The sequence below is a fragment of the Panulirus ornatus genome, chromosome 30 (genome assembly GCF_036320965.1).
Source record: "Panulirus ornatus isolate Po-2019 chromosome 30, ASM3632096v1, whole genome shotgun sequence".
Classification (NCBI taxonomy): Eukaryota; Metazoa; Arthropoda; class Malacostraca; order Decapoda; family Palinuridae; genus Panulirus; species Panulirus ornatus.
This window is the reverse complement of record NC_092253.1, coordinates 16,167,439-16,193,757: the sequence shown is the minus strand read 5'-3', so window position 1 is coordinate 16,193,757 and position 26,319 is coordinate 16,167,439. Positions and strand designations below refer to the sequence as shown.

General features: G+C 39.7%; 1 protein-coding gene across 2 annotated transcripts in view; it reads right to left on the bottom strand.

Annotated features, from left to right (window-relative positions):
• Positions 1-26,319, bottom strand: part of pasha (partner of drosha) — a 458,101-nt gene that overhangs the window by 187,569 nt on the left and 244,213 nt on the right. For both annotated transcript variants that reach the window (XM_071679815.1, XM_071679814.1), the window contains exon 7: positions 25,029-25,166. In XM_071679815.1, the coding sequence (XP_071535916.1) occupies positions 25,029-25,166 (138 nt within the window). The remainder of the gene's footprint in view (positions 1-25,028; positions 25,167-26,319) is intronic.

Below are 26,319 nucleotides of genomic sequence, written 5' to 3'. Positions count from 1 at the left end.
GCGGGCTCCTTCACTGGAGAGAAGACATATATTTTTTACTTTTCATTATTTCAAAAATGGCAGTACAACCATCAAATAATTGTCCATTACCAATTTGGAAAGGCACCACCAATCAAGAAGGGTTGAGCAGATCCCAGGGCCTACTTCATTGCCATCAAAGCTACAGTTCCTGGACCTGGTTCATTTTCTATTCATTCCTACAGCATTCGTTTTATTACTTCTAACTCCTTCTGTTGAACAACACCTGCTTACCTCCTTCCCTCTTTTCTCTCTGAAATCTATCTGTCTAAGGCTGCTCCTCCTTTGTACTATCAGATATCAAAATGTAATCTCAATCATTGTGTCCACTCCATGGGTGGAGTTTGTTCCTACTTTAGAACAAAGACAGTTATTGCATTCCTTGTGGATCTTGAGTCTCCTGGCTTTCATCCATCCTGCTCAGAATCTCTCTACCCTACATTACCCTACTTTTGTGTTTCATTCCACAATTTGACATCTTGCCACGAAGCCCAGCTGTCCTCTCAAGCATGCACTGAGATCTTCTATGCAGGAGATTTCAATGCACATCACAATGACTGCTTAAGCTCTAATCAGGACGATCATGAAAAAGCCATTTTTTTCTCCTTAACAATCTGAAACAATTAATTAAACACCACCCAAGTTCCTGACCACTCTTTAAAACACTGTTATGACTATAATCTCACTTTTAACTGGGCATGCCCATTCCTATTCCACCCCAACTCAAAACTCCAAATTTTCACTTTGGAAAAGCTCAAAGGTTATCTGTCCACAACTTGTTTATTGACTTTCCCTAGGACAGTACCATTTCCCTTGTTGGGATACCTTGTATTGTGCTGAACATATTGAAGAGGGTATCTTAAGTGGGGTGGAGTCCCAAATCCCATCTTCTTCCAAATTTTTTTCTCCTCAATTGTGGTTTGGTTGCTCTTGCACTATTCTCTGTCACATCAGGGTTGGTGTGTACCAGACAGGAAACTACCCTTCTAAAACCAATTCCATTTTCATTTCTGTGCAGAATCACTGCAAAGGTTGTTCTTCAAAGATCTATGTGCACTTTCTGGAAAAAGAAAGTGTGCTGACTTGACTTTTACCAACGAGTCTTTTTGTTCCCGAACTAAAATCATCTCCATAATATTCTATAATTCACCTTTCCACCTCTTTTCTAACCTAATCAATCTATTGCTAGCTCTCCAAATAATGACTCAACTTTGGTTGATTCAGTTTCTAGTCCTCCTCCCCCATCTTTCACTGAACCTATGCCATTTCTTATATTCTCCTTGTACATGATGCTCCAGGTATGCTTCCAGCATCAGGTGGAAAAGGCATATAGCTCAGATGGCATTCATCCTTAGGTTCTAAGTGAGTGTGCCTCTGAGCTAGCACCAATCCTCACTCACCTATTTCACCATTGTCTAAAAACCCAAACTTTCCCCTTTACTTTGAAGCATGTATTGGTAAAGCCCATCCCTAAGAAAGGAGGCTGCTCTAATTTATCCAGACATTGCCCCACAGACCTCACTTCTGCTATCTCCAAAGTCTTTGAAACTTTCTAAAATACTCAGAATACTACTCCCTTTGTTCAGATCACCAGTATGGATTTCACAGAGATAGGTCTACTAATGATACTCTGTCCTATGTGACTCAGTTTTGGTCCTCTCTCAAGGATTTTGGCCCTTGCCAAACTATTGTTGGAGCCCTCAACATCTCAAAAGTATTTGACAGGGTGTGCTTTCTAAACTTCCCAGTCTGACATCTTCTCTCTGTTCTCTAATGCATAGTTTCCACTCAGACTATTCCACAGTATCAGTCATCAATGGAATGACTTCCCCTTCCTATCCTATCAATATGGTACTCCCCAGGATTCTGTTTTATCACTTCTCTCTTTCTTCTTTTAATGAATGATCTTTTCTCTTCTAGCCCTGTTCATTCTTATGCTGATGATTCTAATTCACGTATTTCAACTCACTTTTCCTCCCCTCCTCCCCTTTTAATACTCATTCTTTTTCTTGTACTGATCACATTTCCTCTCTCGGTTCAGGTTTGTGCAGCACTTTGGAATGGCAAGTAGTAACCTTGTAAATTTTTATAGACTTAAAATGCAATCTCTCCCTATATCTCTTTCTAAGAATCATTTGTTTCCCCTGTATTCAATTTTAAAAACCACAATTCAACTCTGTAATAACATACTGTAAATCATATCCTCAACACTGTCCTAGAAACCCCACATAATCAACATTACAAAGTCTTCTTCCCGAGAGCTGAGAATGTTGTATGGGTGCCATAATCATTTTTCTTGTGAGTAGCTATTTCAATCTAATGGGGTTTTATTCACCCAAGTGTAGAATACTGCCAGCACATCTGAAGTGGCTCATTCTCTGTCTCTCTGTTAACCACAGTGTAATCTAAACCCTTCTCATTAATTCTCCTGGCATCATCTCTTTTCAACCTCCCTTTTCATTTGCTACAATGTTGCTGCTTTCCCTATATTCTATGGATATAATTTTGGCTATTACTGTTATGAGTTGTCTGCATGTATCCCCAACCCAAGGCCTGGAAATGTGGCACTTGTTTGGCTACTGGTTCCTACAGTTTCTTTGTGGAGTCTGTCCAATCAAGGATTGACTGTTGTGATACTGTCTTCTTCGCTTGAGCAGCTAAACCGTAAGATTCTCCTCCTTCTTTTGTTATTACTTCTTCCTTTAAGAGTCAGATCTACAAAGCCCTGACTTATTTCTACTTACTTTTCCTTTTACTTTTTACTTTAAACCAAGATTACCTCAACTGGGTATGTTTTGCTTGTGCCATGTTGGCTACTATAAAGAAAAAGAAAACAGGTAAGAGGTGCACACTTGAAGTGGGCTGGGGTTAGAAGTGACATGCTATAGGACTAAATTCTAGGCCCACTGCCACTATTGGAGTATATGAACGACTTGTATGATGGACTGGAATCATACCTAAACATGTTTCCAGATGAAACCAAAGTCATGAGAGAAATAAAGAATAATAATTGCATCAACCTTCAGGGGTACTTGACTAGATTGCAAAGCTGGTCAGATACATGGATGATGGGATTTGGTCCAAGTGCAAGATGGTGATGATGATGAGACAAAGCAAAATAAAGAAATTTTCACAACAAATATCAGACCAAAACTGGATTATGCCACACAATTCTGGACACCACACAATGATCTGAATGAGAGGGTACAAAGAAGAGCAACTGAGATATTACATGAATTAAAAGAAATGGAAGGAGTAGCACTACCCCTGAAACAGGAGTGGTGGGAGTATGAAATAGAGTTTTAGAAAGTAAACTCTAGCTTGATATGGGAAAAAATGAAAGTGGATGGAGAGAGATGGGTGATTACTGGTGCATATGCACCTGAACATGAGAAGAAAGATCATGAGAGGCAAGTGTTTTGGGAGCAGCTGAGTGAGTGTTAGTAGTTTTGATGCATGAGACTAGGTTATAGTGATGGGTGATTTGAATGCAAAGGTTAGTAATGTGGCAGTTGGGGGAATAATTGGTGTACATGGGGTTTTCAGTGTTGCGAATGGGAATGGTGAAGAGCTTGTAGATTTGTGTGCTGAAAAAGAACTGGTGATTGGGAATACCTGGTTTAAAAAGAGAGCACAAAATCTTTTTCACTCCATCTTTCCACCTCCAATTTGGTCTCCCTCTTCTCCTCGTTCCCTCCACCTCCGACACATATATCCTCTTGGTCAATCTCTCCTCACTCATTCTCTCCATGTGCCCAAACCATTTCAAAACACCCTCTTCTGCTCTCTCAACCACGCTCTTTTTATTTCCACACATCTCTCTTACCCTTACGTTACTTACTCGATCAAACCACCTCACACCACACATTGTCCTCAAACATCTCATTTCCAGCACATCCATCCTCCTGCGCACATCTCTATCCATAGCCCACGCCTCGCAACCATACAACATTGTTGGAACCACTATTCCCTCAAACATACCCATTTTTGCTTTCCGAGATAATGTTCTCGACTTCCACACATTTTTCAAGGCTCCCAAAATTTTCGCCCCCTCCCCCACCCTATGATCCACTTCCGCTTCCATGGTTCCATCCGCTGACAGATCCACTCCCAGATATCTAAAACACTTCACTTCCTCCAGTTTTTCTCCATTCAAACTCACCTCCCACTTGACTTGACCCTCACCCCTACTGTACCTAATAACCTTGCTCTTATTCACATTTACTCTCAACTTTCTTCTTCCACACACTTTACCAAACTCAGTCACCAGCTTCTGCAGTTTCTTACATGAATCAGCCACCAGCGCTGTATCATCAGCGAACAACAACTGACTCACTTCCCAAGCTCTCTCATCCCCAACAGACTTCATACTTGCCCCTCTTTCCAGGACTCTTGCATTTACCTCCCTTACAACCCCATCCATAAACAAATTAAACAACCATGGAGACATCACACACCCCTGCCGCAAACCTACATTCACTGAGAACCAATCACTTTCCTCTCTTCCTACACGTACACATGCCTTACATCCTCGATAAAAACTTTTCACTGCTTCTAACAACTTGCCTCCCACACCATATATTCTTAATACCTTCCACAGAGCATCTCTATCAACTCTATCATATGCCTTCTCATATACGTAAGTATATGTATGTAAGTGGGATTAATTATTGGATTATGTGATAATTGATAGGCGTGCGAAAGAGAGACTTTTGGATGCTAATGTGCTGAGAGGTGCAACTGGAGGGATGTCTGATCATTATCTTGTGGAGGCGAAAGTGAAGATTTGTATAGGTTTTCAGAAGAGAGGATGTTGGGGTGAAGAGAGTGGTGAGAGTAAGTGAGCTTGGAAAGGAGACTTGTGTGAGGAAGTACCAGGAGAGACTGAGTGCAAAATGGGAAAAGGTTAGAGCAAAGGACGTAAGGGGAGTGGGTGAGGAATGGGATGTATTTAGGGAAGCAGTGATGGCTTGTGCAAAAGATGCTTGTGGCATGAAAAGCGTGGGAGGTGGGTAGATTAGAAAGAGTAGTTAGTGGTGGGATGAAGAAGTAAGATAATTAGTGAAAGAGAAGAGAGAAGCATTTGGATGAGTTTTGCAGGGAGATAGTGCAAATGACTAGGAGATGTATAAAAGAAAGAGGCAGGAGGTCAAGAGAAAGGTGAAAGAGGTGAAAAAGAGGGCAAATGAGAGTTGGGGTGAGAGAGTATCATTAAATTTAAGGAGAATAAGATGTTATGGAAGGAGGTAAATAAAGTGCGTAAGACAAGAGAACAAATGGGAACATCAGTGAAGGGGGCTAATGGGGAGGTGATAACAAGTAGTGGTGATGTGAGAAGGAGATGGAGTGAGTATTTTGAAGGTTTGTTGAATGTGTTAGATGTTAGAGTGGCAAGTTTAGGGTGTTTTGGTTGAGGTGGTGTGTGAAGTGAGGTTTAGGGAGAATGATTTCGTAAACAGAGAAGAGGTAGTAAAAGCTTTGCAGAAGATGAAAGCTGGCAAGGCAGCAGGTTTGGATGGTATTGCAGTGGAATTTATTAAAAAAAAGGGGTGACTGTGTTGTTGACTGGTTGGTAAGGATATTCAATCTATGTATGACTCATGGTGTGGTGCCTGAGGATTGGCGGAATGCTTGCATAGTGCCACTGTACAAAGGCAAAGGGGATAAAAGTGAGTGCTCAAATTACAGAGGTATAAATGTGTTGAGTATTCCTGGGAAATTATACGGAAGGGTATTGATTGAGAGGGTGAAGGCATGTACAGAGCATCAGATTTGGGAAGAGCAGTGTGGTTTCAGAAGTGGTAGAGGATGTGTGGATCAGGTGTTTGCTTTGAAAAATGTATGTGAGAAATACTTAGAAAAGCAAATGGATTTGTATGTAGCATTTATGGATCTGGAGAAGGCATATGATAGAGTTGATAGAGATGCTCTGTGGAAGGTATTAAGAATATATGGTGTGGGAGGCAAGTTGTCAGAAGCAGTGAAAAGTTTTTACCAAGGATGTAAGGCATGTGTGTGAGTAGGAAGAGAGGAAAGTGACTGCTTCTCAGTGACTGTAGGTTTGCGGCAGGGGTGCATGATGTCTCCATGGTTGTTAAATTTGTTTATGGATGGGGTTGTGAGGGAGGTGAATGCAAGAGTTTTGGAGAGAGGGGAAGTATGCAGTCTGTTGTGGATGAGAGAGCTTGGGAAGTGAGTCAGTTGTTGTTTACTGATGATACAGCACTGGTGGCTGATTTGGGTGAGAAACTGCAGAAGCTAGTGACTGAGTTTGGTAAAGTGTGTGAAAGAAGAAAGCTGAGAGTAAATGTGAATAAGAGCAAGGTTATTAGGTACAGTAGGGTTGAGGGACAAATCAATTGGGAGGTAAGTTTGAATGGAGAAAAACTGGAGGAGGTGAAGTGTTTTGGATATCTGGGAGTGGCTTTGGCAGTGGATGGAACCATGGAAGCAGAAGTGAGTCACAGGGTGGGGGAGAGGGCAAAAGTTCTGGGAGTGCTGAAAAATGTGTGGAAGGCAAAAACATTGTCTCAGAAAGCAAAAATGGATATATTTGAAGGAATAGTTGTTCTAACAATGTCATATGGTTGTGAGGTGTGGGCTATAGATAGAGTTGTGCAGAGGAGGGTGGATGTGTTGGAAATGAAATGTTTGAGGACAATATGTGGTGAGAGGTGGTTCGATCGAGTAAGTAATAAAAGGGTAAGAGAGATGTGTGGTAATAAAAAGAGTGTGGTTGAGAAAGCAGAAGAGGGTGTTTTGAAGTGGTTTGGTCACATGGAGAGAATGGGTGAGGAAAGATTGACAAAGAGGGTACATGCATCAGAGGTGGAGGGAATGAGGAGAAGTGGGAGACCAAATTGGAGGTGGAAAGATGGAGTGAAAAAGATTTTGAGTGATCGGGCCTGAACATGCAGGAGGGTGAAAGGCATGCAAGGAATAGAGTGAATTGGAACGATTTTGAGCGATCAGGTGAACATGCAGGAGGGTGAAAGGCATGCAATGAATAGAGTGAATTGGAACGATGTAATATACCGGGGGCGATGTGCTGTCAATGGATTGAACCGGGGCATGTGAAGCCTCTGGGGTAAACCATGGAAAGTTTTGTGGAGCCTGGATGTGGAAAGGGAGCTGTGGTTTTGGTGCATTATGCATGACGGCTAGAGACAGAGTGTGAACGAATGTGGCCTTTGTTGTCTTTTCCTAGCGCTACCTCGCGTGCATGCAGGGGGGGAGGGAGTTGACATTCCATGAGTGGCGGGGTGGTGATGGGAATGAATAAAGGAAAAAAGTATGAATTATGTCCGTGTGTATATACGTATATGTCTGTGTATGTATATATATGTATACGTTGAAATGTATAGGTATGTATATGTGCGTGTGTGGATGTGTATATATATACATGTGTGTGTGGGTAGGTTGGGCCATCCTTTCATCTGCTCCCTTGCGCTACCTTGCTAACATGAGAGACAGCAACAAAGTATAATAAAATAAATAAGATATATAAATAAAAGAAATGAGCTACAATGAGAGGCTAGGGGCTACAAAGATGTTTACCATAAAAGAAAGGAGAGAGAAAGGGGACATTCTTTTTTTTTTTATGTTGATGGCTCCAATCATTGACAAAAGCCCACATCAAGGCTAACCTTAATTGAAATATAGAGAGAATTATGTAAAGGAAAAGAAAGGACAAGAGAAAGTAATAAAGAATTTTGGAGAAAGTGAAAAATCTGTCTTTTAAAATGTGCCAAGTCATAGTTACTGGGAAAGAATGAGGAAAAAGAGAGTTCCAAAGCTTTGAGAAGTAGGGAAGGAAGACATTATCAAAACAGCCTATCCCTGAGTTGCCGATGGCCACACAGTAATCTTGTGATGCAGCAGCTTGCTGAGTATTGTGTAGTCTAGATAGTGGTGGGAGCACACAAGCAGCTAGCTCTTGCAAGCAAAAATCAAAATATGTCATACCTATAGAAGAGGGAAAGTGAACCAACATTACAGCATGGGGCAAGAGGGTCAAGTTTGGAAGTTAGCCTAGGACAATTGATAAGTCAGACTGCCTTAGAGTCAACTCTGTCAAGTGAGGATGCAAAGATAGAACCACCCCAAATGTGATAGCAGTACTTCATATAAAGATGAATCAGTCCTTTGTATAAATGGAATCAATCCTTTGTATACACAGAGCAACTATTCAGATGAAAAGAGGTTTTGAAATCTAAACAGGACAGCCAGTTTCTTAGAGGCAGACTTAGCTATTTCCATAATGTGGGGTTTCCAAGAAAAAGTGGATGTTACAATGATACCAAGTATGTTCACTGAGTCAGGAAGTGGAATTACAGATCTGTCAAAGGAGAGATGAGAGTTGTGAGGAGTTTTTGATAGAGAGATGGGAAGAAACTGGGTCTTGGAAGCATTAAACTTAAATATATTTTGTCTACCCCTCTGAGATATCCTGTCAATTCTGATTTTATTTGGAAGCAGTGTCAAGACTAGATGAGATCAAGTGAGAGAAGTAGAATCAAAGGATATGGATGAATGCAGTATTATGTCGACAACATTTGATTATTCGTGAAGGAGAGGAAATTGCTGAAAAAAAGAAGAAGAGCCAAAGGGACACAAGAGAACCTTAAGGGACACTGCTGTCAATGGAGGAAAGGGGGGAGGCTCATCCATCAACAACCACAGAGATAGATCAGCTGAAGAGGAAGCGATATTTTAAGGAGCAAAATGAGGGAGGGAAGCCAAAAAAAAAAGAGAGTTTAGAGTTGAGAACCCTATGCCACACCCTGTCAAATGTTTTGGATATGTCAAGGATCAAGGGCAACTAAATAAGACTCCCAAAAATCTTTCAGTGATGATGACCAGACATTAAGATAGGAAAGAATATCACCAATGAATCATGCCTTATGGAAGCCATACTGGTGAACAGAGAGAACACTGAGTTTTGAGGTGTCTAAGGATATGGGAGTTAAGGAGGGATTCAAAGACTTTGGAAATGGGAGATGTCAAAGCAATAGGATGATATTTAGCAGGGTCAAAATGGTCACCCTTTTCAGGGATGGAATGTATCAATACATGCTTCTAAGGAGATGGAAACGTTTTGGTTTTTAAAAAGAAATGGAACAAACAAGTAAAAATAGATGCAAGTTCAGAGGCATACTCTTTCAGTACACAGGAAAGGATGCCATCAGGACCATAAGCCTTACTTGTGTCCAGAGAGAGAGGCACTTTTCAGACAGACAGAACAGAGATTACAGGAAGGGGCAAAGGATTAGTAAGAAGAGCATCAGGGGTGAAAGAATGCTAGTCATTCAAGGCAAAGTTTGAGTAGAAACAGGAACCAAAATGAGAGATGCTTTGTCTGCAGGAGAGACAGATATAGTACCAACAGAATGGAAAAGTGAAGGAAAGGTTGAGTGACAGAAGTTATTAGAGATGCCTTCAGCTAAAAACCAAAAAGACCTATCAGTGGATGACAAAAAGGGGTTATCACATTTCCTTTGAATAAAGGAATGCTTTCCCTCACAGATGATGTGCTTGCAGTGATTATAAGCGGTAATAAAAGGAAGGAGAGCTTTTCCAAGCCCCATGTGCCTGATCCCTTGCCTGAATGGCCTCAACAAGAACGGCTGATCCATGGATTGGATGAAGAAGTTGTCTTGGAGGAAGAGGGGATAAGTGCTCCCATTTCCACAAGAATAACCTCTGCTATGTGTTTGGTGGAGACAGAAGCATCACCATATAAGAGACAGTAATTCAGCCAAGGAAGGTCAGAAGAGAATTTACGTAAGTTATTCCAGTCAGCTTTGTTGAGGTGTCAGTATTTTTACTTACAGGGGGCCCTTGGAGGGGGAGGTGCCGTTAAAATATATACATTTACGACGGTGTAATCACATGAACCAATTGGAGGTGAGATTCTGTACAGATCCAGAATATTAGGAAAAAGGTCACAGCGGGCAGGAATATGAGTAAGGTGAGAGGTGATGTGCTCAAAATAACTGAGAATAGAGAATGTGAAGGTTTCAATCCCTCCACCATCAAGTCTCTAAATCAGCTGGATGATGCTGATATTGAACAGTTCTTTGAAGGATAAAGCACCAGAGAAATCACAAGTTATTAAAAAAGTTAGTTAACAGCTAGTTAGAAATGATGTTAACAAATATTAGTTTGGTGTTAGGGTGGTATGATGGATGGAATGAACAAACCAATGTGAAAGTAAATGCTGGCAGTTTACAGTAATTTGAAAAGGCTATTCAATGACAAAAAAATCCATGATATGGGGTTCCACAATATGGGTCTCCGTATACTGTAAAAATAGGTACCATGGTTTGGGGCATACACACTTACAATAATGTACACCACTTTACCAACCAAGGCACCAAGTTTTGAGTATTCACAAGATTGGCAAAGAGAGGATTAGAGACAGCAGGAAAACACCAGACATCAAATGTTTAAGGATGCTAAGGGAACTTGTGAAGGAGCAATATCAGAGGATATACCAAATAGAATTAGAGATACATAAAGTGAAGAAGCAATTCAAGGACCATGAAGGAACCCATAAGACTAAAGAATAACAACACCACAGTTTAGGGGAAGGGGCCCAGTTGATACCAATTCTGAGGAAAGATGAAGCCAATAATGAGAAGGCACAGTCTCAAGTACTTAAGACTGTGCAACAGAAGGAAAAACTTGATGATGGAAACAGTGAACAAGAAATTGTAGGAGGATTACCTGGAGACTTTCAAATGGAGGAAAGGACAACAGTGCACACTGAATCTGGTGAAATCATAATGAAAGCTGACCAAGTAGGAAAAAGGACAAAAACACACACAAAGACTGATTGAAGAAAAAGCTGGAAAGATTAAGAGCAAATCTGGAGGCAGCTCAAGAGTTAAGAATGCAGGAGAGAAAAATAGACCCAAGGAGACACAGAGGTAAACAGGAAATAGAGCATAGAGGTTGAAAAAGTGAAATGCTCTGTTAGAGATGAAGCAATCAATGAAGTGCACAGGATCAGTGCTTGCTAGTCATAAGTGAGATTATAGAGTAGGTTGGATACATAGAAGTTAACATTACTACACCAAAGGATCTAGCTGAAAAGTGGATGGAAGATCATACACAAGATAAAGAAGAAAGGCAAAGGGAGGAAAGAAGAGAAATAAGCTATAACCAAGATGTGAGGGGACAACCAGTTATGACTTGGAGTCATCTAGACAGGAAGTACTCAGAAAAGCTCAGAATCTTAAAGACATGGAGGAAAGCTAAGAATCTTAAAGACAAGGTGCAATACAGTACGATACTCATCAAGTGTGGCAGATTAAAGGAAGACAGGGAGAAAAGAGTGAAGTCAGAAGACAAAAAACTGGAGGTGCAACATATGGCAAGAGGATGGAGTAGGCCAGCTAGAACTGCAAATAGGGCAGGAGTGTTAGGAGAACGTAACATAAGACTCAAAGTAATGTATTTAAATGTGGATGAGTTAATAGTAAGTGGCAAAGAACTAGAATTCAAAGATAATATAAGGGAATGTGTACCTAATATCACTGAAGTCATGAAACTAAGCTTAACGAAGAGATAAACTCTCACCTGTTCTGCTCAGTGGGGTACATGATAGCACAAAAGGAAAGAGATGGTAAAGGGGGGAGGATTTGTCATCTTAATAAAAGGCAGCCTGAAGTCTTAAGAAATAGTGAAGGAGTGCCCATTCAAACCATACATAATGGGAATAGTAAGAGCAGGGAGAATGAGCAATGTGGTGTTATTTGTATATAATCTTCTGAAGACTTGTAATGAACTGGAACAAATATGAGATGATAACAATGAATAAATAATCCGGGTGGTACATGAAGCAGCAAAACACTCACTTCTTAGAGATGGTAAACTACTGATAATGAGGGATTTCAATTATGAAAAGAGAGTCCAGGGGACTTTGGATTCTCATAGTGATAGGGAGTCATGGAAATACAAGTTTTTATATTGTATACAAAAAAAATTTCTGTACCAGCATGTCACAAAGCACACTGGGATAATAGAGACTGATACACTATCATTACTAGACTCTATCTTCACTCTTACCAGTAAGGATATTGAAAACATTATATATAATACACCAACTGGAAGAAGTGATCATGTGATGCTCAAGTTTGAATATGTGGTAAAAAAGGACATTGAAAGAACAGACAAGACAGAAAATAAAATGAGATATAATTGTGGAAACTACTCAAACCTGAATAATTCTCTTGTAAAGCAGACTAGGAAATGGAATTCAGTAGCCATGAACCAGGGTGCTGTGTTGAGAGGTTCTGTGAATTTACACCGAGGGAGTAGAGGCATGAGTACTCCAAGCCTCAAATACAGAGGAAATGGTAACAAATTGGAAGGAATGGTTTAATAGAAGATGTCACAAGACAAAGGAGCTTTGAGACATGCAGTGGCAAACACAGGGAGATAGCTAGCAGTGACAAGGTATAAAAGAGAAAGAAATGAGTATAGCAAGATAAGAAAAGAGGAACAAAGAAACATTGAAAAGAATACTGAGAACAAGGCAGCTGAAAATCCAAAACCATTCCATGAATTCATCAGGGGACAGTTGTCAGTTAAGGGTAACTAATCAGGATAAGGGATTCAGAGAAAAATATTGTAAAGAATGATGTAAGGGTATGTTAGGAAGTGAATAGCAAGTTCAAAAGTGTTTTCACAGTGGAAGACAGAATAGTCCTAACACAAGGAAGATGAAAACTGCTGCAATATATAGAAAACGTGATAACATATTACCAAGTGGACTTAACCATACATGTTCATGGTCCTGATGAAATTTCATCATATATGCTCAAGAGGTGTGCAGATACATGTGACAGACCACTTGAATTACAGTTTAAGATGTCGTTGGGGATAAGCATAGTGCCAAAGGAATGGAAAGAGGCAAACATCATACCTATATACAAGACAGGGGAACAGGAACAGGCACTGAACTACAGACCAGTTTCACTAGCAAGTGTAGTGCGTAAGGTTCTGGAAAGGGTTATTGGGAAATAAGTGGATGATTTTCTAAGAAGAAATTTCCTAAGTGATAGACAGCAAAGTTTAAGGAAAAGGTCGTGTGCAACTAATCTCTTAAGAGTTTTACAAGACAGTGAGCTCACTCCTGGACAAAAGGGAAGGCTGGATGGACTCTCTCTATCTGGACTGTCCAAGGGCATTTGACACTGTGCCAAATAGGAGGCTGATTATGAAGGTGAATCAACAAGCAGGAATAAGGGGGAAAGTTTTTTGTTGGGTAGAAGATTATCTCAGTGGGAGGGGAAATAAAGGATGCATGTTAGAGAAGTCTTTTCCAAATGGGTTAAGGTGACCAGTAGAGTGCCTCAGACTTTGGTTTTGGGAACATTACTCTTCTTGGTCCACATTAATGAATGACTTGCCTAAAGGTGTAAAATCCTTCCTGAATATGTCTGCAGATGATGGAAATGTCAAAACAAAAGCAAAATGCAAAATGGACTACATTAACTTACAAAGAGACCTAAACAGACTCTTAAAGTTGGAAGCAGACATCCCTAACTTGTTGCCAGGGTCCCATGTTAGAACAAATATCAAATTATCAAAATAGTTTTCAAGTACATGAATAAAGAATTATATAGCAAATTTTTCATTTTCCACATACAGCTAAAACTAGAATGAGCTTCTCAGGTTTAGTCATTGCACCTAAAGAGGTGCAAAGAGCTCATGGAGAAAGTCCAGAGGAGGAAAACAAAGATGGTATCAGACTGAAAAGAACTAAGCCACATGGAAAGGCTGGAGACTTTAAATCTACCCATCTTGGAAGAAGGAAGAGTAAAGGGTGACCTGATCACAACCTTTAACTGTTTAAAAGAGATTGACAAAGTGGACAGTGGACTGCTCTTTAAGAGGTATGAGGATGGAGGAACCAAAGACCGTTACATAGAATTAAATATGAAGCTTGTATACAAGGAGGTAAAGAAATATTCTTATAGTATATGAGTAGGGGATGCTTGGAACAGACTGACTTAGGACATGGTTAATGCAGACAGTATACATAAATTCAAAAGGTTATATGATAGTGTTCAAGAGATAAGGCCCCATGAGTGTAAATCTTGCTTCCTGTACAGCAAAAATAGGTAATTACAGTTTTTCTTGATTTTTCTGAAGCGCTTGATAAAGTAAGTTACAAAGCTTCTCTGGAAAAAGTGAAAAGAAAAAATTTTAAAGGTAAATTAGGAAAATGAATAAAAGAATTTTTAACTATATGAACATTTAAAGTGGAGGTAAGTATGTTTTGAATTGAAGTAATTCCATTATGAGCATAAAAAGGATCAATATCAGCTTCAATACTAATTGCAATAATAATCTCCAACACACGAAACAAAGAGATTGACAAATGGTAAACTACTGATAATAGGGGATTTCAGTTATAAAGAAACAGACCTGGGGAATTTGGATTCTCATGGTGATAGGGGATCATGGATGCACAATGCACGAGTTTTTAGAGTGTACGTTGGCAAATTTCCTGCACCAGCATTTCACAGAGAACAGTAGGATGATAGGGACTGATACACCATCATACTAGATGTTATCTTCAGTCATACTAGCATGGATATTGAGAATATTACATATGATACCCCAGTTGGAAGAAATGATCATGTAATGCTCAAGTTTGAATATGTTGTAAAAGAGGACATTAAAAGAACAGAGATAAGACAGAAAATAGACATAATCATGGAAACTACACAAACCTCAAACATATCCATGGTAACATAGATTGGGAAATGGAATTCAGTAGTCAGGAACTTGGGTGTTATGTTGAGTTCTGTGAAATTTATGGTGAGGGAGTAGAGGCATGGGTATCTCAAGTCTCATATACAGATAGAATGGAAAGAAATGGGAAGGAATGGTTTAATAAAAGATGTAATAAAGCAAAGGCGCTTTGAGACATGCAATGATAAACATATAGGTAGAACTTTAGCTGGTGACTGAGTTTGGTAAAGTGTGTGAAAGAAGAAAGCTGAGAGTAAATATGAATAAGAGCAAGGTAATAATATTAGGTACAGTAGGGTTGAGGGACAAGTCAATTGCGAGGTAAGTTTGAATGGAGAGAAACTGGAGGAAGTGAAGTGTTTTAGATATCTGGGAACGGATTTGGCAGCGGATGGAACCATGGAAGCGGAAGTGAATCATTGGGTGGGGGAGGAAGCAAAAGTTCTGGGAGTGTTGAAGAATGTGTGGAAGTCAAGAACATTATCTTGGAAAGCAAAAATGGGTATGTTTGAACAAATAGTGGTTCCAACAATGTTATATGGTTGCGAGGCGTGGGCTATAGATAGAGTTGTGCGGAGGAGAGTGGATGTGCTGGAAATAATATGTCTGAGGACATGTGGTGTGAGGTGGTTTGATCAAGTAAGTAATAAAAGGGTAAGAGAGATGTGTGGTAATAAAAAGAGTGTGGTTGAGAGAGCAGAAGAGGGTGTTTTGAAATGGTTTGGTCACATGGACAGAATGAGTGAGGAAAGATTGACCAAGAGGATAAATGTGTCAGAGGTGGAGGGAACGAGGAGAAGTGGGAGACCAAATTGGAGGTGGAGAGATGGAGTGAAAAAGATTTTGAAAGATCGAGGCCGAACGTGCAGGAGGGTGAAAGGCGTGCAAGGAATAGAGTGAACTGGAATGATGTGGTATACCAGGGTCGACGTGCTGTCAATGGATTGAATCAGGGCATGTGAAGCATCTGGGGTAAACCATGGAAAGTTCTGTGGGGCCTGGATGTGGAAAGGGAGCTGTGGTTTTGGAGCATTATTACATGACACCAAGAGACTGAGTGTGAACTAATGTGGCCTTTGTTGTCTTCTCCTAGCGCTACCTCGCTCACATGTGGGGGGAAGGGGTTGTTATTTCATGTGTGGCAGGGTGGCGATGGGAATGAATAAAGGCAGACAGTATGAATTATGTGTATATATGTATATGTATATGTATATATTTCTTTCTTTCTTTCAAACTATTCGCCATTTTCCGCATTAGCAAGGTAGCATTAAGAAGAGAGGACTGGGCCTCTGAGGAAATATCCTCACCTGGCCTCGTTCTCTGTTCCTTCTTTTGCAAAATTAAAAAATAAAAATGAGAGGGGAGGATTTCCAGCCCCCCGCTCCCTCCCCCTTTTAGTCACCTTCTACAACATGCAGGGAATATGTGGGAAGTATTCTTTCTTCCCTATCCCCAGGGATATATGTATATATATATATATATATATATATATATATATATATATATATATATATATATATATATATATATATATATATTTTCTCATTTTTTTTTTTAATTTCCAAAAGAAGGAACAGAGAAGGGGGCCATATGAGGATATTCCGTCAAAGGCCCAGTCCTCTGTTCTTAACTCTACCTCGCTAATGCGGGAAATGGCGAATAGTATGAAAAAAAAATATATATATATATATATATATATATATATATATATATATATATATATATATATATATATATATATATATATATATATGTATACGTTGAGATTTATAGGCATGTATATTAGCGTGTGTGGACGTGTATGTATATTCATGTGTATGTGGGTGGGTTGGGCCATTCTTTCATCTGTTTCCTTGCGCTACCTCACCAATGCGGGAGACAGCAACAAAGCAAAATAAATAAATAAACATAAACAAAAAGTGAAACAAAAAACTTTGAAAAGAATAATGTGAACTGAAAAGAATACTGTGAACAAGGCAGATAAAAATGCAAAACTATTCCATATATCTATCAGGGGTCAGTTCTCAGTTAAGGAGCTACTTATCAGGGTAAGGGATTCAGAGGGAAATATTGTACAGGATTATGTAGTGATATATGAGGAACTAAACAGTAACTTTAGATTTTTTCTCAGTGGAAGACATTATAGCCCAAACAACAATAAGAGGGAATGGGGAGGTTTTGAAAATCACTGAAACATCTAGAAACCATATCAATACAAGGCTCATGATCCTGATGAAATTTCATCATTTGTGCTAAATAGGTTTACAAATATGCTTGCCAGACCACTAGTGAATTACTGTTCAAAATGTCACTGGAGAGAAGCACATTGCTATGGGAATGGAAAAGGACAAACGTCATCCCTACATATAAGAAAGGAGATTGGGAACAGGCATTGTACTACAAACTGGTCTCACTAATGAATGTTATGTAATGTTTTGAAAAAGGTAATCTTAAAAAATAAGGATGACTATCTGTGAAGGAGAAACGTCCTCAGTGAGAGAAAGGAGGTCATGCATAACTAACCACTCAGAGTTTTACAAGTGAGTGAGCTCTGTTCTGGACAAAAGGAGGCTGGGTGGACTGTCTGTATCTGGACTGCCAGGAGGCATTCTACACTGTACCATACACAGGAGGTTGATTATAAAGCAGAATCAAGAAGTAAGAATAAGGATGAAGCTCCTTCACTGGATAAAAGATTCTCTCAATGTGAGGAAACAAAGGATACTTGTCGGATGAGGCTTTTCCAAATGGGTTGAGGTGACCAATAGAGTACCGTTGGGTTTGGTTCTGGGACTATTACTCTTCTTGATCTACATTAATGATTTCCCTGAAGGTATAGGATCCTACCTAAATATGCTAGCAGATGATGCAAAAGTCATGAAGGAAGTGAAAAGCAAAGAGGATTACATCAGCTTATGTGGGAACCTAAACAGACTCCAAAGTTGGTCTAAAATGTAATCCCAAGCAAATGTAAAGTAATCAAGAGCGAAAAACAGCCACAGTATGATTATTACTTGGTAGGAAGTAAGATGCAAGATTCTGTGTGTAATAGAGCCTTGATAGTAGATATTATCTCTAATCTGTCACCACAGTCCCACATTAAGAGAATAGCTTAATGACAAACTGCCTGTAAGCAAATATCGAAACAGCTTTCAAATATATGTATACAGTAACATTCATCAAACTATTCATATCCTACATACAGCCTAAACTAGAATACGCCTCTCAGGTCCCGTTACCACACCTGAAGAAGCACAAAGATCTCACAGAGAAGGTCCAGAGGAGGGTAACAGAGATGGTACCAGTATTAAAAGAACTAAGCTATAGGGAAAAGAGGGAGACTTTAAATTTACCCTCATCGGAAGAGAGCAGCAAGGGGTGATCTGATCACCACCTTTAAGTTTGTAAAAGAAACTGATAAAGTGGATGGTGGGTGGTACTTTAAAAGATGCTGGAATAGAGGAACCAGTGGATATAACATTAAATCACAAAATAAACTTGTAAATAGGAATATAGAGAAAATCTCTCATACTACAGGTGTGGTGGATGATTGGCATAGACTGACTGAGGACATGATTAATACAGACGGCATACATAAATTCAAGAGGTTATATGATAGTAAAGAGTGTTCAAGAGATGGGGCCCTAAGAGTGTAAAATTCCCTCCCCATACAGTGCAAAAAGGTAATTACAAACAGCTAATTACATACGGCATACACACAACACTCCAATCACTACTTTAGTACTAAAAGCATCACAAAGAGCTATATTCAAACAAAATAAAAACCTGCAAAATATATGCAAAAAATTCTTACATTCCACAATAGATTATATTAGCTGTAGATCTGGCCCTCATAACTAGTCAACATAACATCCATAAACTTTAAAGAACTCAAAATAAATCACTCTGCATAATAAGAGATTGTACCAGATCCAACAACATCAACGAATCACAAACCAAATTAAAAGTTCTAATACAAGACCACTTGGGAGGCATATTCAGTTTACAGTCAACTGCCCAACTACATCATCCATACCCCTCCCAGTTTTTGCCTACATACTCTCCATCAAAAAGAAAAACATCTTCCATACCTCTCCCAGTTTTTACCTTCACACTCTCCATCAAAAAGAAAAACATCTTCCATACCCCTCCCAGTTTTTGCCTACAAACTCTCCATCAAAAACAAATAAAACAATGTAATACAGGTACACCACCAAATTTCCGGTAACTGATGGTTCAGCACCTCCTTTAGTCCAGACAAAATTAAGTGAGGGAACTTGAAGTTACTGCAGCCACCAGACTAGTTTACTGGGCGGCCACAGATGGCATTGTGTGTAGGGCACACTTATTTACATTCTTTACACTGCACATGTTGCTGGTGATACTGTAATTCTGAGAGATTCTTAGCTAATTTTGCTTAAATTTAACCCGAGCTATGGCTTCTGAGACATATGAGAGTGTCAGTTGTGGTGTCAAACATAAACACCAGTCCACATTGAGCCAAGATAAAGTAGAACAGTTGAAAAAATGGACCATGGTGTTTCAGTGCATAAGCTGTGTGACATCTACAGTATTGGTTCATCAACTGTTTATGATATAATGAAGCAAAGGGAGAAAATATTGAAATTCTATGCATACAGTGATTCCAAGAAGCAAATGACAATTAGAAAATCTATGAAAGATGGTAAGAGTACTAAACACAATTGAGTGATGATAGAATGGTTTTGACAGCATCGGAGTGATGGAGTGGACATGTCAGGTAGCATGATAATTTACCAGGCCAAGTTGTTCCATAGAGAACTTAAATCGCAACATGAGCGTGACTATAATGAAGGATGGCTTCAAAGATTCAAGATGTGTCATGGAATTTCCATGAATAAAGTGTGCAGAGAAAAGCAGTCTGCAAACCACGAAGGAGCTGCCGAGTATGTGGACTAATTTTTTGCAAAACTTGCTGACGAGCACCTCAGTCCTAAGCAAGTGTATAATGCAGACAAAACTGCATTATTCTGGCGATGCACATCTAGGAAAACACTAACAACAGAAGATGAAGAAGACCCCACAGGATTCAAACAATCTAAGGACAGACTTACCATCTTAGGGTTCTCAAACATTCAATATTTGTTTAATTCAAATTTCTAGCAGTCCATGGTATACTTTAGACACATGGGAGATATATGATTAGTGGGTTAGAGGTTTGTTGATGAATTATTATTACGTGACCATGGTTGGTCTGGCAAAATGGCTAATCCAGCAAGGCTTTGGAACCAAGAGTGCTGGAAAATCGGTGGTGTACCTGTGCTGGGTAACACTATTCACACATTCTCAACATAACCTCACCGACACCAAACAATATCATCATGCAAAAACACATACACATTCAACATATCATCCATTGCATTCAACATAAACCAAATAAAATACTGAACACTCCCTCTCCCATGACATACATGACTCATACTACTGAACATTCTCCTGAGAAACTTGTGTCCATTTATCTATGCTTTGCCATGGCCTCCATTTACTCCTTAACTAATAAAGCATGAGTTTAAATCTAATCAAAATTCACTCTGCCTACATTGGCACTCCACTCCATATATCAAACTACACTTAATAACAGGTTGTATCTCTAATCCGGAGCTCTGTGGCCTGCGAACTCCCATGGTCCAGCACGTTTTGAATCTACCACCGTTAGTTTGTAGATCTGTCACTAGGGTGGTACTGTTAGCAGCACTAAGGTGCAAAAATCTATATACACTGCAGCTGTGCTAATTAAGAGTCCTGTTAATTTCTTATATTCAGTTTTTTGATGAAAATGAAAGCCAGAACAGTTTAAAGTTTTGGAAAATTTTAAAAGGTGCCAGGAGTACAGAATTAGGCAGTGTACTTATAAAGTGGTTTAAGCTCCTATGTAATGAAGGTGTAACCATTTCTGAGGTGATGCTTATCAAGCAGGACAAAGTTTTCATAGAGAACTAAAGCCAGACTATGACTGTGAATATTCGCAAGGATGATTACAAAAGTTTATGTGGAGACATGGAATTTCAGTACATAGTGTGTGCAGTGAAAAGTGTATTGCTGACACAGATGCTTGTAGTGTAAAGTCATATCAAAAGAATAGATCAAACCTCCAGTTCTCTATTAAACAACTAATAACAATAGGTACAGAGTGAGAGAGGGTATATAAGCTAGCTGCCTGGCTGGGACTGATGCTGCAGCACTGGCTGGCTGTCTTGACAATAACAATAAAACAACAATATCAATAAAAGTAGACCAAAGCCAGCTACCAACCTATGGTCATTCGTTACATCAACTAACTGTTACAAAGCTGCGACAAAGTTTGTGGATGAATTTGCACAGATAGTGGCAGTGGAAAACTTAGCCCCAGAACATGTGTATAATGCTGACAAATCTGCCCGGTATTGGTGTCGTATGCCACAAAAAACCCTTGCCCAAGATATTGAGGAGTCTCCATCTGGGGATACTTCTGATGTAACCTGATGTAACAATAAAATCCTTGTTTGGAAGCATTAAGAGTTGTATCATTTCTCGTTTTAAGCTTCATTCTACCTTGATAACACAGCATTATGTATGTAAAATGAGGTGGCAAGACTAGGGGTCGGGCATATATTTATATTGGGGGCTCCTTTAGGGGACAATTTCTGTTTTCCGGAGTTTTCTGTGTCCAGCAATGGCCAACTCCCAAAGTTGCTAGATTAAAGAGGCTTAAAGTGTACCAGTTACCATACCTTCGTCATTTAACACCTATAGCTCTTTATAATTTCTTCTGCAAGACAACTCTGTGATCTACTAGTAAATGTTGCCAGATACCTAAGGTCCACCAACTTTTCAAACAGTAAAGTTGGGGCTACAATATAAAACATTTTTTTTTTTTTTTTTTTTTTTTTTTTTTTTTTTTTTATACTTTGTCGCTGTCTCCCGCGTTTGCGAGGTAGCGCAAGGAAACAGACGAAAGAAATGGCCCAACCCCCCCCCCCATACACATGTACATACACACGTCCACACACGCAAATATACATACCTACACAGCTTTCCATGGTTTACCCCAGACGCTTCACATGCCTTGCTTCAATCCACTGACAGCACGTCAACCCCTGTATACCACATGACTCCAATTCACTCTATTTCTTGCCCTCCTTTCACCCTCCTGCATGTTCAGGCCCCGATCACACAAAATCTTTTTCACTCCATCTTTCCACCTCCAATTTGGTCTCCCTCTTCTCCTCGTTCCCTCCACCTCCGACACATATATCCTCTTGGTCAATCTCTCCTCACTCATTCTCTCCATGTGCCCAAACCATTTCAAAACACCCTCTTCTGCTCTCTCAACCACGCTCTTTTTATTTCCACACATCTCTCTTACCCTTACGTTACTTACTCGATCAAACCACCTCACACCACACATTGTCCTCAAACATCTCATTTCCAGCACATCCATCCTCCTGCGCACATCTCTATCCATAGCCCACGCCTCGCAACCATACAACATTGTTGGAACCACTATTCCCTCAAACATACCCATTTTTGCTTTCCGAGATAGTGTTCTCGACTTCCACACATTTTTCAAGGCTCCCAAAATTTTCGCCCCCTCCCCCACCCTATGATCCACTTCCGCTTCCATGGTTCCATCCGCTGACAGATCCACTCCCAGATATCTAAAACACTTCACTTCCTCCAGTTTTTCTCCATTCAAACTCACCTCCCAATTGACTTGACCCTCACCCCTACTGTACCTAATAATCTTGCTCTTATTCACATTTACTCTCAACTTTCTTCTTCCACACACTTTACCAAACTCAGTCACCAGCTTCTGCAGTTTCTCACATGAATCAGCCACCAGCGCTGTATCATCAGCGAACAACAACTGACTCACTTCCCAAGCTCTCTCATCCCCAACAGACTTCATACTTGCCCCTCTTTCCAGGACTCTTGCATTTACCTCCCTTACAACCCCATCCATAAACAAATTAAACAACCATGGAGACATCACACACCCCTGCCGCAAACCTACATTCACTGAGAACCAATCACTTTCCTCTCTTCCTACACGTACACATGCCTTACATCCTCGATAAAAACTTTTCACTGCTTCTAACAACTTGCCTCCCACACCATATATTCTTAATACCTTCCACAGAGCATCTCTATCAACTCTATCATATGCCTTCTCCAGATCCATAAATGCTACATACAAATCCATTTGCTTTTCTAAGTATTTCTCACATACATTCTTCAAAGCAAACACCTGATCCACACATCCTCTACCACTTCTGAAACCGCACTGCTCTTCCCCAATCTGATGCTCTGTACATGCCTTCACCCTCTCAATCAATACCCTCCCATATAATTTACCAGGAATACTCAACAAACTTATACCTCTGTAATTTGAGCACTCACTCTTATCCCCTTTGCCTTTGTACAATGGCACTATGCACGCATTCCGCCAATCCTCAGGCACCTCACCATGAGTCATACACACATTAAATAACCTTACCAACCAGTCAACAATACAGTCACCCCCTTTCTTAATAAATTCCACTGCAATACCATCCAAACCTGCTGCCTTGCCGGCTTTCATCTTCCGCAAAGCTTTTACTACCTCTTCTCTGTTTACCAAATCATTTTCCCTAACCCTCTCACTTTGCACACCACCTCGACCAAAACACCCTATATCTGCCACTCTATCATCAGACACATTCAACAAACCTTCAAAATACTCATTCCATCTCCTTCTCACATCACCGCTACTTGTTATCACCTCCCCATTTACGCCCTTCACTGAAGTTCCCATTTGCTCCCTTGTCTTACGCACCCTATTTACCTCCTTCCAGAACATCTTTTTATTTTCCCTAAAATTTACTGATAGTCTCTCACCCCAACTCTCATTTGCCCTTTTTTTCACCTCTTGCACCTTTCTCTTGACCTCCTGTCTCTTTCTTTTATACTTCTCCCACTCAATTGCATTTTTTCCCTGCAAAAATCGTCCAAATGCCTCTCTCTTCTCTTTCACTAATACTCTTACTTCTTCATCCCACCACTCACTACCCTTTCTAAACAGCCCACCTCCCACTCTTCTCATGCCACAAGCATCTTTTGCGCAATCCATCACTGATTCCCTAAATACATCCCATTCCTCCCCCACTCCCCTTACTTCCATTGTTCTCACCTTTTTCCATTCTGTACACAGTCTCTCCTGGTACTTCCCCACACAGGTCTCCTTCCCAAGCTCACTTACTCTCACCACCTTCTTCACCCCAACATTCACTCCTCTTTTCTGAAAACCCATACTAATCTTCACCTTAGCCTCCACAAGATAATGATCAGACATCCCTCCAGTTGCACCTCTCAGCACATTAACATCCAAAAGTCTCTCTTTCGCACGCCTGTCAATTAACACGTAATCCAATAACGCTCTCTGGCCATCTCTCCTACTTACATAAGTATACTTATGTATATCTCGCTTTTTAAACCAGGTATTCCCAATCATCAGTCCTTTTTCAGCACATATAAAACATATTATGGTATTTTATTGGTGAGCTGCCAAAAATATTGTGTTATATGCCAAGTAACATACCATCTTCCCTGCACTAAAGCACTGAGGCCTACAATCAAAATAAATAATGTCCCAAATGAAATTAACTACTGTACAATACCTCTGATGAGTAATTTCTGTAAGTACTAAAAAGCAGTAATATGATAAGACTAAAAAAACACTGCCATTTTTCTATAAATCTTTTGCATGTTTTTTCATGATTTCCACAATGGTGCACACAGGATAGACCAATAACACCATCAGGTGCACCATCTGACAGTGAAACCTTACAATTCATTATGAGAACATGTTTCCTATGAAGCTAATATTTCTAGATATGTTTAGAAATCAGTGTGTGGATAAATCTGCATATCATTTTTGGTGAGTTATATCTGTATGGTATATCAGCAAACAGTAGAGAATTTGAATTTCGATCAGTAAAATATGATTTGTTTACAATCAGTAGGCTAACATGTATGGGTTTTCGCAACAGACTAGGAAACAACATAAGCTTCTCTGCACTAAAAAGATACAGAGAGAAAATTATCCACGGTACTGAATACTATATGGATGAAAAGTTTAAAGATATAGCACTCTCATTCAGACACATTTACAGAAAAACAGATGCCATCTCACAACTGTATGGAGCATGGGACATGAATCAGGCAAATACTAAATATTTACTTACCTACTTCTTTGAAGACATATTTTGGTTGTTTTTTAAGAGCATGCTGGACATACTCATGCAAAATACACACATAGCTCTTTCCTTTAGGGTTCATAATCCATTCCTTCTTGCTGGTTGTTGTTGGGGCACCATCTTCCTCTAAAAAGAAAACAAAGAAACATTCTATATTCAATACTCTTTACCCCTGGCAAATTTCCTTTGAACACCTTTATTCTGGTACCTCCCTTCATACTCCTGTAGCATAATCAAGGTTCCTACACACTTCAGAAAAAAATATTCTTGATATTCCTCTGACTTTCTCTGACTAATGATATTTCATTACCAATTTTTTCTTATACAATTGATGTGCATATGATTTACCATATTGTAGCCTCCTTCAACCCAACATTAAAAATTTCCATCCCAACAAATAACAATTGTTTTTTATTACTGCTAACGGAAAACACTTTTGGACTTCATAATTCCATAACATTTAGAAGCAAGAAATTTCTATTGTACTGAACTAACTTGTTCTGAAGCTATGTATTCACTTCACTAGCTGCTGATTAACACAACCCCTATCTTTGATTTTTCCTTATCATTATCAATCAGCAACTGATGATAGAGCCTCTAAGGAGATGACTTTTCATACTAAGTGTAACCATGAGCAGACAAAGCCTGGTAACATATATGTATTTCATGAATTTCAAATAAAAATGCCCCAGGACCAAGGAGTTACTTCAAGACCCCTTTTCCATAAACTCCTGCCTCTCCAAGTATTTTCTACCTCCAGCTCCTGGAAAATGATGAACTCCTCTTGAGTGAGGTGTTCTTTGACAACACAGTACTCCTGATGATACAACCCTGCTAAAGGCAACTTACTGCTCTCAGTGCAACCTCATGCAAGAAAAGTTCAGTAAAAACTTCTTTTATTTTTCATATTTCATTGCTATTTCCTGCTTTAGTGAGGCAGTACCATGAACAAATGAAAAGCTGTGTTTGCTCACATACATTCTCTAGTTTTCATGTGTAATGCATCAAAATCACAGCTCCTCTATCCACAATCAGATCCCACAGACCTTTCCATGGTTTACCCCAGACACCTTACATGCCCTGGTTCAGTCCATCTACAGCATGTCAACCCCTGTATACCACACCATTCCAGTTCATTCTATCCCATGCATACCTTTCACACTCCTGAATGTTCAGGCCCCAATTGTTCAAACCTTTTTCACTCCATCATTCTATCTTCAATTCAGTTGCCCCATTCTCTTTATTCCCTCTACTTGAACACATGTAACCACTTTGCCAA